The 14550-nt window shown below is 39.9% G+C and overlaps 1 protein-coding gene across 25 annotated transcripts in view; it reads right to left on the reverse strand.

Moving 5' to 3' along the window:
* The window catches only part of RIMS2 (regulating synaptic membrane exocytosis 2), a 786041-nt gene that overhangs the window by 15093 nt on the left and 756398 nt on the right, over nucleotides 1-14550 (reverse strand). The window contains exon 1 of one of the 25 annotated variants that reach the window (XM_038389649.2): nucleotides 4893-5436. The exons of the other annotated variants lie outside the window; for them this stretch is intronic. Within the exon in view, the coding sequence (XP_038245577.1) occupies nucleotides 4893-5025 (133 nt within the window). The 5' untranslated portion in view covers nucleotides 5026-5436. Of the gene's footprint in view, nucleotides 1-4892; nucleotides 5437-14550 lie in introns of those variants that run through there. 25 annotated transcript variants of the gene reach the window in all.

The following is a 14550-nucleotide window of genomic DNA, read 5'->3' on the forward strand; positions in this document are numbered from 1 at the left end:
AGTCTCTAAGGTGCCACAAGTACTCCTTTTCTTTTTGCGAATACAGACTAACACGGCTGCTACTCTGAAACCTATCTAGGTCAGGTAACATTTCTATGATATGGAAGCACACATACCATCAGTGCCACTTAGACCAGTGGTTCCCAAACTTTAATAACCTATGAACCCCCTTCAATAAAATGTCAAGCAAGTCTCACGAACCCCCTTCTAAAAATGAATATTTCCAGGGATTTTCTCCTTTACCTGAATATAAATTATAAAAGCAGTGATCTTGGAAATATAAAATTTGTTTTTATGACATGCTTATTACACACTATTTATTATTATTTATCATTACAGTATTTGTATTACATTATGAAAACCGCAACACTCTTCCAAGATCTCACTTTCGTAGCTTGTATCACTTTGAATAAGCCTGTTATAGGACAAGACTCCTATGTTTTATCAAGGAGTATCAGATGTGAAACAGCATGAAGGTATTTAAGAAGACAACTCAAAGAGTTCCTCCTATGCAAGCATTCAGGTCTTGAGCAGTCCAGGCAAATAACGCATGTTACAACAAACCTTAAGCTTGTTCTTCATAATAATTTTAAAAACAACACTAGCTGCCTATTTAATTTTAAAAACAGCAAAAAATATCCACCTCCCTTTCCATTTCTTATAAGGAGTCTTGAAGTTTAAATCTCCTCAGTGTGACAGATATGCTTGCTTTGATCTGTTTAGCTCTTGGAAGTCCAGGAGCTCCAGGCTGCCGGCCCCATGCTGCCCAGGGTCCCTAGGGACAGCTCTGTCCACCATTAAAGAATTTTTTCCTGAGAACCCCCTGTAACATTTTGCAAACCCCAGTTTGGGAACCACTGGTCTAGACTGATGGTGGCATTGCTGGCATGTAAGATGTGTGAAGTTACACACTGCAGTGAAAATCAGGCTGTGTCCACACTGTGGTGTGGACATACTTGTGGTAGTGAAAATCAGGCCTTCGTTCTGCCAGAGCCCAGAAAAAGCTCAGCAAACTCAAACTCACCATTTTTACATCATGGAACAATCTCACACTGTGGAAGTGTGGCCATCTAAAAAGGTTTCTAACAAACTCAAGTCACAGGGTAAATTCCTGAGTTCTAGAAGTCAATGTCAAAATTCCCATTCATTTTGGGGCCAGGATTTCATATTCAAAAGTCGCTGGATGAGACAGATGGAGATTGTCACCCAAACTTTTCTCCATGCTAAACGTGATTTAATTTTGTTCCAAATATCAAACACTTCTTTCAGTAGGGGCTAAACTTTAACTTTCAGATAATGTGACACATTAATGTTAAAAAAAATCCTTTGATAGCATCTATATGTGACTCAAGCTTTGCTCTAATACCATATGGATGTCTACTGGTGTGTGTGTGGGGGGGTGTATGTGTCCACCATACACGTCTCTCTGGCTGTCTAATCTAGAATTAGCTTTAATAATGTTTTTTTTACTATACATACCATAAATAAAAATAATAATGAAATAAAATGTTATTGAGAATAAATAACTGGCTGAAACATCATAGATTCTTCAACAGAGAGGCAACTAGGAAACATAAAGCACTCTGTATACTGTAAAAGTTGCTCAATTTCTTAGCTCTTATTCGTGATTGTTACAATCATTATATCTCAGCAATACAATGTGCTTGATAAATACTGACTAAGGGCTAGCTTTTCCAGTCTGCTAAGTGGCGCAAAGTAGTCTTAAAGTGGCTGGAGATTGCCAGTGGGGAATTCTCCCTGTGCAAGGGAACTCTGAGTTACCTCTGCCACCTTCTATGCTCAACCGCCACCCCCGGGGGCATTCTTGAAGACAGGCTGAGGAGGGGATGTGGTGAAGTAGAGCAAGCTTTGTTACACTCAATTGGCAACTGTCATAAATTCTCTCTGATATAAATTAAGACTGCCTATGGGCAGGACCTAACTTGCACTGAGGGTCAGGTGATTCTGAATCAGGGAGCTCCCTGTGTCCATCCTTCTCCACTATATTTGAGCACAACTTGGCTGTCGTGGGCAGTCAGGACCTAAATCTTTCTATAATCAATTTCCCTTGGGCTATGTTCACTCAAACATGGTATTAAAAATAGTAGTTTAACTCTTAATAAATTTGATTGACTTACACTTTGCTCACTTCTAAAATAAAGATTATTATCCACACTGTATTTTTCCAGATGTAAAAATACATATATGTATCAATTCAATGGTTTATGGACCAAAGGTCCTCTAGTCAGTTTCACATATCCACACTAATGTCCCGAAAGACAGATTTTCCATTTGTACTAGTATGTCTCATTTAGCTGAAAATTTTTGTAAAAGCTCATACGGTGAGACATCTATCTTTTCCCTACGCATCACATGCAGCAGTTATTCCACCTTGGGGCTGGAACACTTTACTCATGAAATGAATTTGGGATCTGCCCTTTCAGATGACTGCAGGCAAAGATCATGGAGGGGAGAGATTGTTTGTGTATACTGCTCACTTTGGCTCAAACCGCACCTACTTATGGGATCTGACAACACATCAAAGTCATGATATAAAATATTTCAGAATATGGCAGATCCTGATCCGTGTGCGGAGGCTACTTGGAGCCCATCCTATAGATCTAATGTCTAGTTTCACAGATTCACTGACTGTGTTTGAGAGATAAATTTGACTTCCACGCCTTTTCACTCCCTTTATCTCCTCATGTGTATCCAAAATGTTAGGCAGCAGAAACCCAAATTCACACAAATTATATGGGAAACATATTTCAATGGTCTCATTTAAATTACATGAGAATCATTGGTTTCAGAGTAGCAGCCGTGTTAGTCTGTATTCGCAAAAAGAAAAGGAGTACTTGTGGCACCTTAGAGACTAACAAATTTAAATTTAAATTTGTTAGTCTCTAAGGTGCCACAAGTACTCCTTTTCTTTATGAGAATCATTGTTGATTATGGTTGAACTCAGAATATGGTCAGTTACTAGAGGTTAACAAAATACTGAAAAGTGTGTTCCAATAGAGAGTCAAAAACAACCAGGATGGGAAAATATACAAACTGATATTACAAAGTAAGAAAAGGAAGGATTATATATATGTCAATTGATTTTTAATTAGATATTCTAGTTGTTCCTCTACTGACTTACTATCCATTCGTTGGAAAAAGTTCTTTAAGGTGGTTGAAATTTCATTAAATTACCAATCCTCAGTTCTTAACATACAAAGGCACCTGCTGAATAGTAATTATTAGTAAGAGAAACAAAGTAAGTAAAAATAAATAAAATAACTAGGTGCACCAATACCACGGTGATGAGACAGGATACATATAATAACTATAACCTATGCTAGAAAATGAAAGAATAACTGTTCTGAAATGTACAGAGATGTTCTCTTAACAGAAACTCTAAATACATTTAGCATAACTGACGGTAATTTAATTGCTTTAAAAACAACATGTTTTTAACAGAAATTTTTGGAGCATATTTTAATTACTATTTCTTTAAACATAAACCTTAAATTCCTTGTGATAAATGCCAATGAAATTTAAAATAGTTCTACCTGTAAAATTATGAAAATGCCAATTTATTTTTTTCATTTGTAGCCAAGCAAGAATTTGGTATTATGCATAAGTACATACATTTTCTATGCATGCACTCCAAATGGTAAATGATAAAGATACAATTTCGTTTTTCAGGTTCTGTGTTCATTAGGTAGCTCCGTATTCCTAATTTTCCATTATAATCATCTAGTTTAACTAAAGTCAAATCTGACTTGAATTAACTTACTACTGTTATTTGGGAAAATACATTTCCATTATTTTTCTGGTAAGGGTCTGATCCTGTAACTCACATAAGTAATTCATATTTATGCTAATAGTCCTACTGAATTGACTGGGGCTACTTTCATGAAGGGAGATTATTTACATGAGCCAGGATTTACAGGATCTGGCTCTAAAACTAGGTCTTCTGCCTATATGCATAAAATGAATTACTAAGGAAGTGTTAAATAGGGACAGTATTTAATTATTCAAAACGGATTGTAACTCTCTTGGAACTGGTGTGTTAACTACAGAGTAAGAACCCTTGGCAAGCTCAATATTGAGACTGTATTTACTGCTCTCCAGACAGTTTACTAAAGAAAATAAAACCGAAAAAACCCAGAAACAGTTTACTGGATAAATAATGCGTCGCAAATGATCTAATATCAAAATTACTCTTAACGGTTTCATTGACCGCGTAAAAGGCTCCTTCTAAATTACAGCTCAGTTCTGAAAAAAGAAAAGGAGGACTTGTGGCACCTTAGAGACTAACAAATTTATTAGAGCGTAAGCTTTCGTGAGCTGCAGCTCACAAATCAGCGTGTCATTAATTACAGTCTGAACACAGAGTCCCTGGCGTATTATGAGCTGTAATAGCACACACCAGAGTCAATTCGATAGACTCGGGGCGTTCGGAATGTAAAGCAGCAGCAATTTGAAAACGGAAAACAACCCGGACTCAGCACTATTCTCATCTAAATGGGGGAAAGCGAAGCCGGACAATAAAGCACCGAGCTGGTTTTGCGCGTTAGTCGCCCCGTCCTGTAAGGAGGCAAGCACGGCTTTAAACCGCAAAAGGGACACTTCTGACCGCTTGCTGGAGGATTTCAGGGACATCGCCCCCCCGGCCGGCGCGGGGCACGGCGCAGCGCGCTCGCCAGCCGGGCAGCGCGGAGCGGAGCCCCCGGCACACGGGGAGGGCGGCGCGCTCTCTGCTCTCACTCCTGCCCCGCGTCGCCCCCCCCCCCCCGCCTCGGACAGCTCCCGGGAGTGGGCTACGCCGCACGGGGCATCCCCGCCGCCCCCTTCCAGCCGAGCTCCCCCTGCAGCGCCCATCCCCGCGCCGCCCGGCTGCTCACCGCCATCGTCCTCCTCCTCCAGGGAGCTCATGCAGGGGAAGTAGACGGCGAGCGCCTCGAAAGAGGCCGAGAGGCTGCTCCGGCTCGGGGACCTCTCCACGCTGCGCCCCGCGCGCGGCCCCTGCCGGCCCATCCTGGACGAGCCGGACCTGCCTTTGGCGCGGTACAAGAAGCGCGGCGTCTTGGCGGCTTGCGCAGCCCGGCAGCCGCCGCCGCCGGAGCCTCGGCGGCGGGCAGCGGGCGGCCCCTTTCCCCGGGCTACGGCCGTCAGCGGCGCTCGACCCAGCTCTTCTCTGCCCTCTGCGGCTGGCTCAGGGGAGGGAGAGCGGGCGGCGGCGTCCTGCCCAGCCCGGCCTCCGGCACCGCTGCCGCGGGCCGCAGCCAAAGCCCCGTCGCGTGCAGCGCGCCGGCTGAGCGCCCAGGTGGCGGCTGGGAGTCAAGAGCGACGGCTCGGCGGGAAGGCAGGAGACCCGCCAGCCCGTTCCGCCGGCGCTCACCAGCCGCTCTGACGGCTCCTCCCCCGCTTGATAGTTACCCCAGCGAGCGAGCGAGCGAGCGAGTCCCCCCCCAGACCAGAAGCTGGGGCCTCTCTGCGGGGAAAGGGCCGCAGGCTGAGAGCGGCGGGGGTCCAGGGTTTCTTTTATCCCATTTGTCGGTCTCCTTTACTTTTTCGATAGGGGGCTCCCAGGGAGCCGCGGCTCAGTCACTAATCGTCACGTGTCTTGTCAGCACTCCCGTTGGCCTTCATAGCGGGTGCTTTGTCCGCGTTTTTACTCCCCCCCCCTTGCTAAATGGTACCCCAACATTTAGAATCACCGGCTCCTGGGCGGTGCAACCTGTTTGCATTATTAATAGACTACGGAGCCCTTGGCTGTTAAGCACAAAACACCCCAAAGCCCTGGCTCGCGTCAAAAAGGGCTGGTTTTTACTGTTGTAAACCTAGTGAATGAAAAAAGGAGGACGTGTGGCACCTTGGAGACTAACACATTTATTTTTGTTAGTCTCTAAGGCGCCACAAGTCCTCCTTTTCTTTTTGCGAATACAGGCTCACACGGCTGCTCCTCTGAAACCTGTCTTTAATGAATTATTCAACAACAGTCTGCGAGAAGGCAAAAAAAAAAAAAAAAAAATAAAGGCATCAAGCTGACAAAACTGCTGTAGAACTCATACAAGTGCAGCTTCCTGACGGGCTCTTTTATGCCCATATATATCATGCCCAGTAAATGAAACATTAACTGTTTTTAATGTTATGTATTAACTCCTCAGTAATAAATTATTATTATGTAGGGTCTGAATGCAAAGCGTCTAACGGACGTTCATGCAGGATCTGGTCATGGGAGCAAATTTTTATTGAGTTGGTCTCTTGAAAGGAATATTCATGTCTAGATAAGAAGAAGTTATAAATGCTCAATATTATTATTCTTCCACTAGGCTAAAGAATCACATTTGGATGGAACTCTGCACTTATAACAAAAAAAAACGTGATTCTTGGGTATTTGTAATCTGCAAGCTATTTTTAAAGTGATCACATTTTTTATTTCCAAATCATTATAATCTAGTATTTCTAATAAGTTGTTAGATATGACCAAATGAAAAAAGAGAAAGAGCCAAATAAATGAAGAAAACCTCTCTCTTCTTCCGTGAGCAACTAAACAAGAAAAAACTGACATTAAAATTTCCACAAGAGAGTACACAATTGAATGTTAAAATGAGTCTAGGGGTATGCCTACCCTGCAATGTAAGCCTAGGGTTCGAAATTAGGCCCAAGCCTAACTTCTGTCTACACACAAATCGCACTGACCCAGGGTCCCAGGATCCCACGGAGGTGGAGGATCTCCACCTGACTCAAGCTGAAGCCTAGGGTTCAAGCCCTGTTGCTTTGCAGTGTAGATGCAGCCACACTGCACTCATGCTTTGGAAGTCCACCAAAACTATTGAGTTTTACTAACTCTGTGCTTACATTGCAGTGAAGACATACCCTGTGGCAAATTTTGTCTGTAACAGCACATGCTGCATTGATATTCAGCCACTCATATTACATCATTTTCCTTATATTTCACAAGGCTATGTATCACTATATTTTTATTAGAACAGAAAAACAGATATTCCATGCACTACATTTTAAATTATGCATATTCCTTGTCAATGATAAACCTACTTGAGCCTGTTGGTCATTTATGCTTAGACACCTCCCCCTCCCACCCCCTGTACACCACTGGGGTAGCATAAAGGGGCTTTAAAGTGGATGTAAATGTAATTTATGCCACTTCAAAGCCCCTTTTCACTGCCAGAGCTGTGTAAAGGGGCCACATATATTAGTTTCTATTATAAAATCATCAATAACATTCAAGGGCTAAATTCCACCAGGAGTGTGTGTGTGTGGGGGGGAAATAGCAAAGTAACACATTGTGCACATTATTGGTTCTTTCTATATAAGTGGGAAACAGGTCCAATTTACCAAATAATGGATTCGTCAGAGCTAACAGTGATGGAATTCCCTCTAGTTAATCCTCTCCACCTTGGACTATTCTGCATCATATTCAGTTACTTGCAAACTACAGATAAACTTGGTTTCAAGCTAAGGATGTAATGCAAGTCAATATTTTTTGTTTGCAGCTCACTCTAAAATTTAAATCTGTCCTAAAATACAAAAATAAACTCTAAAATACAGTATGAAATAAGTGGCTAAAAGGCTTGTGGGTCAAGTTTTCTACACTTTTACACCTGTCTTCAAATAAATGGTTGAAGCAGAGATGTAAAATGTCCTTTGCGTTTGCAGTTCATTCCGCCTATTAATATAAACTAAAGTGCACTAAAAATACAATATTTGATAAGTACAAGTACTTCAAAATTCTGAACAGAATTGTCCATGGTTTGATTTATTTTAGTTTTCACTAAAGAGTCCTTTTGGGATATGGAATGTAAAAACAGTAAATCTTAGTTACACCTCAGTTGAACTATCACTGATTTCCATAAAAAACTGTTGCATAAAAATTAAAAGAAATATGACAGCGACACAGAGGGAAAAATAAAAGGAGTACTTGTGGCACCTTAGAGACTAACAAATTTATTTGAGCATAAGCTTTTATGAGCTACAGCTCACTTCATCGGATGCATGCAGTAGAAGATACAGTGGGGAGATTTTGTATACACAGAGAACATGAAACAATGGGTGTTACCATACACACTGTAACGAGAATGATCAGGTAAGTTGAGCTATTACCAGCAGGAGAGAAAAAAACCCATAAAACACTGGTTGAGCAACTACAACTGTGACTTTTACAGAAGCCTGGACAAACAACAGAATCTGCTTTCAAGCGTGCCACAAGATTTACACCACTTTAAAAATCTATTTCTGCCATTTTCCCTAAAGCCTTATCAGGATATTTATAGCACACCTTTTGTATTACAAAAAAAGAGGCAATATAAGCTACTGGACAGAGTATGGAGTTGTGAGATAAGAATTTCAGAGTTCTAATACTGGTTGTAGCACTGACTTACTGTGTGCCATGGGTAAATTGTGTGTCTTCTCTATGAACAAATTTCCTCTTCTGTGAAATAGGTATATTATTAATATTTAATTATTATCTCCATCTCACAGAAGAGATGGAATTGGAAAGATTATAACTAGTGCTTGTACTGAACTTTGAAAATATTTAACACAGTTTTTTCAGTCTTTCCTTGTAGGTCAAGTTTTCTACACCTTTAATCATTTTTGTTGCACTCTGCTGGACTTTTTGCAATTTGTCCACATCTTTCCCAAAATGTGATGCCCAAAACTGGACACAGTACTCCAGTTGAGGCCCTACGAGTGCTCAGTAGAGTAGAAGAATTACTTCTAGTGTCTTGCCTACAACACTTCTGTTAATACATCCCAGAATGATTGGTTTTTTTGGCAACAGTATTACATGGTTGACTCATATTTAGTTTGTGATCCATTATAATCCCACATCTCTTTCCTAGACAGTCATTTCCCATTTTGTATTTTTGCTCAGGAACGTAAGAATGGCCCTACTGGGTCAGACCAAAGGTCCATCTAGCCCAGTATCCTGTCTTCCGATAGCAGCCAATACCCGGTGCTTCAGAGGGAATGAACAGAATAGGCAATCATCAAATGATCCATTCCCTGCTATTGCTATTGATTATTCCTTCCTATGTGTAGTACTTTGTATTGTCCGTATTTAATTTCATCCTATTTATTTCAGACCATTTCTCCAGTTTCTCAAGATTCTTTTGAATTTTAATCCTGTCCTCCAAAGTGCTTGCAACCCCCTCCCAGCTTGGTATTGTCTGCAAGCTTTATAAGAGTACTCTCTATGTTATTACCCAAATCAGTTATGAAGATATTGATTAGAACCAGACCCAGGACAGATCCCATGTAGTTCTGGGACAGACTATTAAACTTCCTTACTTTGGACCACATCCACCCTTCCCATGCTTAAAACCATTGGGAGGAGGTCTGGGGGAGGAAATCTCTGCAAGGAACCTTCCCTCCACCCCCCTCCAAAATCCTTCCAAATTGTCTCATTAGGGAAGCTACTGAAAAACCTTTTGTCTCCTGTGGGAGCCTACCCCACACACTTTGCAGATTTTAGGAAACCATCTGTGCTTTCCCCCTCACTGTCTATGCCCCTCAACATTTCCCTACCTGTCTTGCTGGCAGTGGGGTTCCACTGGAGCTGCAATATAAAAGATTTCTCTTGACCATGGTTGCCTCCAGTGGTCTACATAGCAGATATAACTGCCTAGATAATACTGTTATATGAGAAAGATAATTATGCCTAAGCCCTCTGGGACTTGAGAGAGTTCAGTGTAACTCCACGCCTGGCCTGCCCCACCTCCACACATTTCCATGGCAAAGGACTCAACATTCATGGAACACCCTCCATGGGGTTTGTCAGGAGGAGACGTTGTAGTCCTGTAGAGGAGACCAAGTAACTTTCCACATGTAGGAGGATCCCATTGTTCATGGATCTTACAGATACAGTCCAGGCCTCAGTTTATATGTTTTAACTGAGTTTTGCCCTGTAACCTGTTTGTCATTCCAGCCTCAGCCTTCACTAAGCAGCAGGGGCTGGTCTGACTAAAGGCAAACTAGGCAGTTGCCTTGGGCATCAGATTTCTGGGAAGCTGCCAAGAGCAGCAGAGTTGACCCAGCTCACCCTCCATGACATAGGCTAAATTTGAGTGGATTTGTGCGTCAGGTCACAGTGCCATTCACTAAAATTTGGGACAGAGGGGCAGCCAGGCCAAATCTGCTGCAGGAGGCCCAGACCTCAACAGATTGTCTTGAGTGGCTTCAGACTGCCAATGCAGTTACAGAAGGAGAAAAGCATTTGTTTCTTACCATAAAAAAACCATTTGATAAAGGTCTAGAAGGGGGTTCACAGGCTCATATAATAAGCTAATAAGAAAACAAAGAGAGAATATGGGAAGCCAGCATTACCTTATTCTTGAATGTTAGAACTAAGGACTAAAAAATATTCACTGGAAAAAACATTATCTGTGGTAATATTGTTTTAATTATAACAACAGTTAAATGTAGGAACAGCTAGATTTGGCCGGTAGCCTATTCACATTCAATATCACGCTTACTTAGATGTAAACAAATTCTTACATTTGAAAGAGAAAAAACAGTCTTTCACACAAAGTGTCCATAAAATGTTGCCCACGTCATGTGGAATAGTGTTTGATGTGAACTGAATGTAACAGCATACACAGTGACTCGCACCACTGAAAACTTTCTTTCAGATTTTAGTCTGAGGAAAATAGTGCCGGACATACCACTGAAAGCAATGAATGGCAGAACATTCCTAACAGAAGTCAAAAATACTGACCAACTTCTTCCAATATATGAATACTGATTATCACTGGACAAAATCTAAAAGCTTTCTTTGATAACTTTACCTTGGAACTCAACAAAGGATTTTGTGAAGTCAGAGTTTCAGTGTGTGCTATTTGATAGTCTGTTTCATTTGTATTTGGAGTGACAGAAGAAGTGTTTTTTGCTAACTGGTCAGTGAGAGATTGTATGGTTCTGAATATCCTATGACTCATACATTTATTTTCATAATATCATATCAAATCAATTGATAATTTCAGAATAAAATTATCTTGCTAAATGTGACTTTTAAGCTCAGCTAGACGAAGAGAATAAAACAGCGGGCCACCCAAAACAAGATTCCTTAAGACCCTGCACCACACTGCCGTTGGAACTTGCATGGAATAAATGTATTTTAGAAACACCGTCAGAGGACCATTCTGAATCTCAAAGAGCTCCAAAAAGGAGTTTTTCACATCCCAGAGGAGACTGTCATGTGCTGAAGCAATTAGAACATTATCCAGACCAGGATCTCAAAAACCTGGAATAGCAAAAACTTTATAAAAGGCATTCCATGTGCCACATCATATGGATTATACTGTGCATTTATTTTAGTCCTCAAATTTACATTCGGTAAAGGAAATGCTGAATATGAGATATATATGGTCTAAGTTTTAGAAGTTCTGAGCACCCACAGCTGTCACTACTATGCATTGCTCATCTGATTTTCAGAGATGCTGACCAGTGGGAATTGGAGATGCCTTGCACCTCTGAGGCCAAAAGTGAAATAATTATATACTGGTTTATATATGCAGTAGAAAGAGTAATGGATATAGTTCTCTATTTGTTGTGAAGCTAAGATTATTCCTACTTTAAACAACTGTGATTTTTATCCCTCAAACACATTTAGTTTTGACTTTTTTTCTGTATGGATCCATACATGTTTGACGTTTAAAGCCAAAGGCGTCACGCAAGCTGATTTTCAGTGGCACTCACACTGCCTGGGTCCTGGCCACCACTCTGTGGGGCTCTGCATTTTAATTTAATTTTAAATGAAGTTCTTAAACATTTAAAAACCCTTATTTATTTTAGATACAACAATAGTTTAGTTATATATTAAAGACTTATAGAAAGAGACCTTCTAAAATGTTAAAAGGTACTACTGGCACGCGAAACCATAGAGTGAATAAATGAAGATTCGGCACACCACTTGTGAAAGATTGCCGACCCCTGTTTTAAAGTGTGTCACACACAGCTAAAAAGTTTTGTTTTTACTTAAATATAAAATGTTTATTGACTTAAAAATGCTGTTTAGAAAATTATATACAGTTAATAGATTAATCTTGAATTAGTAAATACATAAATTTAAAAATTACAAATTAAAGGTACATTAGGTACAGGATTAGCCTTCAGTAGTTAGTTACTGTCCTCCTGTCTCCATATAGTTTCCCAGTACAAGGACCTCTCCCACAGTATTCCTTGAGTAATTGCATCGCAATTGGTTTGATGTCATTTTTCTGGCTTCCATTCTTTTTTCAATATTTTCTGAGCATCCAGTGTTTAGTAATTTGATATCAACCCTTAAATATTTTTGCTATTATACAACTGACAGCAGTTGATTTTCATTCTCTTTATTCTCATGCATTGCCTACTTTGAGGATCAACTTCATCCCAAGTGTTAGCCTACTGCAGTTAATGGATGACTTTAGCCTGATAACTATAAACTGAAAATCCTGATTAATGAATGATTGAACCAGCAATTATTTGAAGATCTCACAGTGATCTTCACTCCTTCTCTTTTGAACACATAAGTCTCAGTCTCTAAAGGTGATCTTTTTAGAGATGTAAAAAAAAATAAAAAACCTAAGATGGAAAAATAATTAAAATAGCTTGATTTTTCTTTATTAAAAAAACCAAACAAAAACAACAAAAAGAACACTCTAAATTAGATATTTTAAGATCCAAGTAGGTGTTAGATGTTCAGATTTTTAAAAAACAACACAGCAGAATTAGCTTTGCACATGACCCTTCCTCCTTTATTATGCTTTAGTGACCATCAAGGAGCTTTGAAAAAAAAATCCCTTTGGATTATTTTAACCTTTGCAAAACTTGAAGGCTTTTGGTCTTAAATAAAATATCCTCACCATTTCCTTCTGTTGTTTATAATGAAACTACAAAGTAGGGTAAGTTTCAGAGTAGCAGCCGTGATAGTCTGTCTTCACAAAAAGAAAAGGAGTACCTTTAGCATCTTAGAGACTAACACATTTATTTGAGCATAAGCTTTTGTGAGCCACAGCTCACTACATCGGATGCATTCAGTGGGTAAGTCACACGCCGTATAATTAGACCAGGCAAATGGTCTATGCATGTATTGGCACACTCTATATAGTTCAACAGTAATTAATTAAGGCTTCTGAACCAAAGAAGAATACTTAAGTCAGTTAAAGTAATGCTGCTTTGATTAAAATAATAGTGCACCTTGAAGATCGCAGGACAATTTGCAAACTGGGGAGGAGATTAGCAAAATATGTTAATTCATAATGTTTTCAGTAAGGATGAGAAAAGATGGTGCATAGAAATCAAAGCACATACCGTTTTTAAAAGAAATATATTTGAGAAAAAATGTACACTAAACAATATAAATAAATATATAGATAATGTTTAGTGATTTTAAAGAACTAAAAATTCACAGTCTATCCATTCGCTTCATTCAACTCTTGTCCGCCCTTCTTACTTAGCACGTGAATCCAGATAGTCTACAGTATTCTATAACCTCTCAGAGCCCTCAAAAAATAAACAGAAGGAATTCACAAAATAAAAATTCCTATTTATTTCTTTATAACTGCATATATACCATACTGTAGGGATCCAACACATATTAGATTACTACAGTGTAACTGAATTTGGTTCCTGAAACTATGTCTTTATGAGACATGACTTGTCTCCACCCATAATTCAGACTTCACTTCATAAATGGCAGAAGCTGTCTAAAAATGTTGACTTGATAGTAGCCTGTGATGCATACTGCATAGAGTTATTGTAGCTGTGTTAATGCAGCAGTCTTCTGGCATTATTTAATTAGACTGTGGAAAAGCTCTTTCTGATCTATATGCTGGTATTTCTGACAGTAGTTGGCCACAGAAACAGATTCCAGTATAATGCTGTTACAAGTTGCATAAGAAAATAACAGAAACAACGTGGCAAGAAAAATAAGTCACAGAAAACAAAATAATTTAGGTACCACACCCTGCTTCCGACTAAGACAAGCACTGTATCTATCAAGAAAAACATACAAGGTTTGCTGATAATTTTGTTGCTGGAGTTCATGTTCAGTCAGCCATGGCAGCCATTTTCCAAGTTAAGAAAAATTCACTGTGATAAAGCAATGAAAGCTTTTGGAGAATCTGGTTGTCAGCACTTAAATGAGACATTTGAATGTGAAAGTCTATGCCCTAATTTTGACATCACCTTTAGAAACTTAAAAGTTCTCTAAATGCTAATCATGGAAGCAACTCTATTTCAGGTACCTTTATGCTTAATGAAATGGTCTGTTTTTCTTTACATGACAGATAATGTGTGTTGAATACGTTATACTATAGAGCGTATTGCTTTACTGACTAGCCATCAAATGGCCCTGAGATTTCTTTTGGTGGATAGGGCCTTGCCCAGCCCCTCAGCACTACAGCAAATTTCACTTAGGGCTCGATCTTGTAAAATACCTGCACTGACTTCAGCGAGTGTTGAGGGCATTCAGGACCTCATAGGAGTGTTTCACACTATTAGCCCTTAATTTTTTTACCCACTGACTTCAGTGGGACTCCATGTGGGGGCAGAAGT

The sequence above is a fragment of the Dermochelys coriacea genome, chromosome 2, assembly GCF_009764565.3.
Source record: "Dermochelys coriacea isolate rDerCor1 chromosome 2, rDerCor1.pri.v4, whole genome shotgun sequence".
NCBI lineage: Eukaryota > Metazoa > Chordata > Testudines > Dermochelyidae > Dermochelys > Dermochelys coriacea.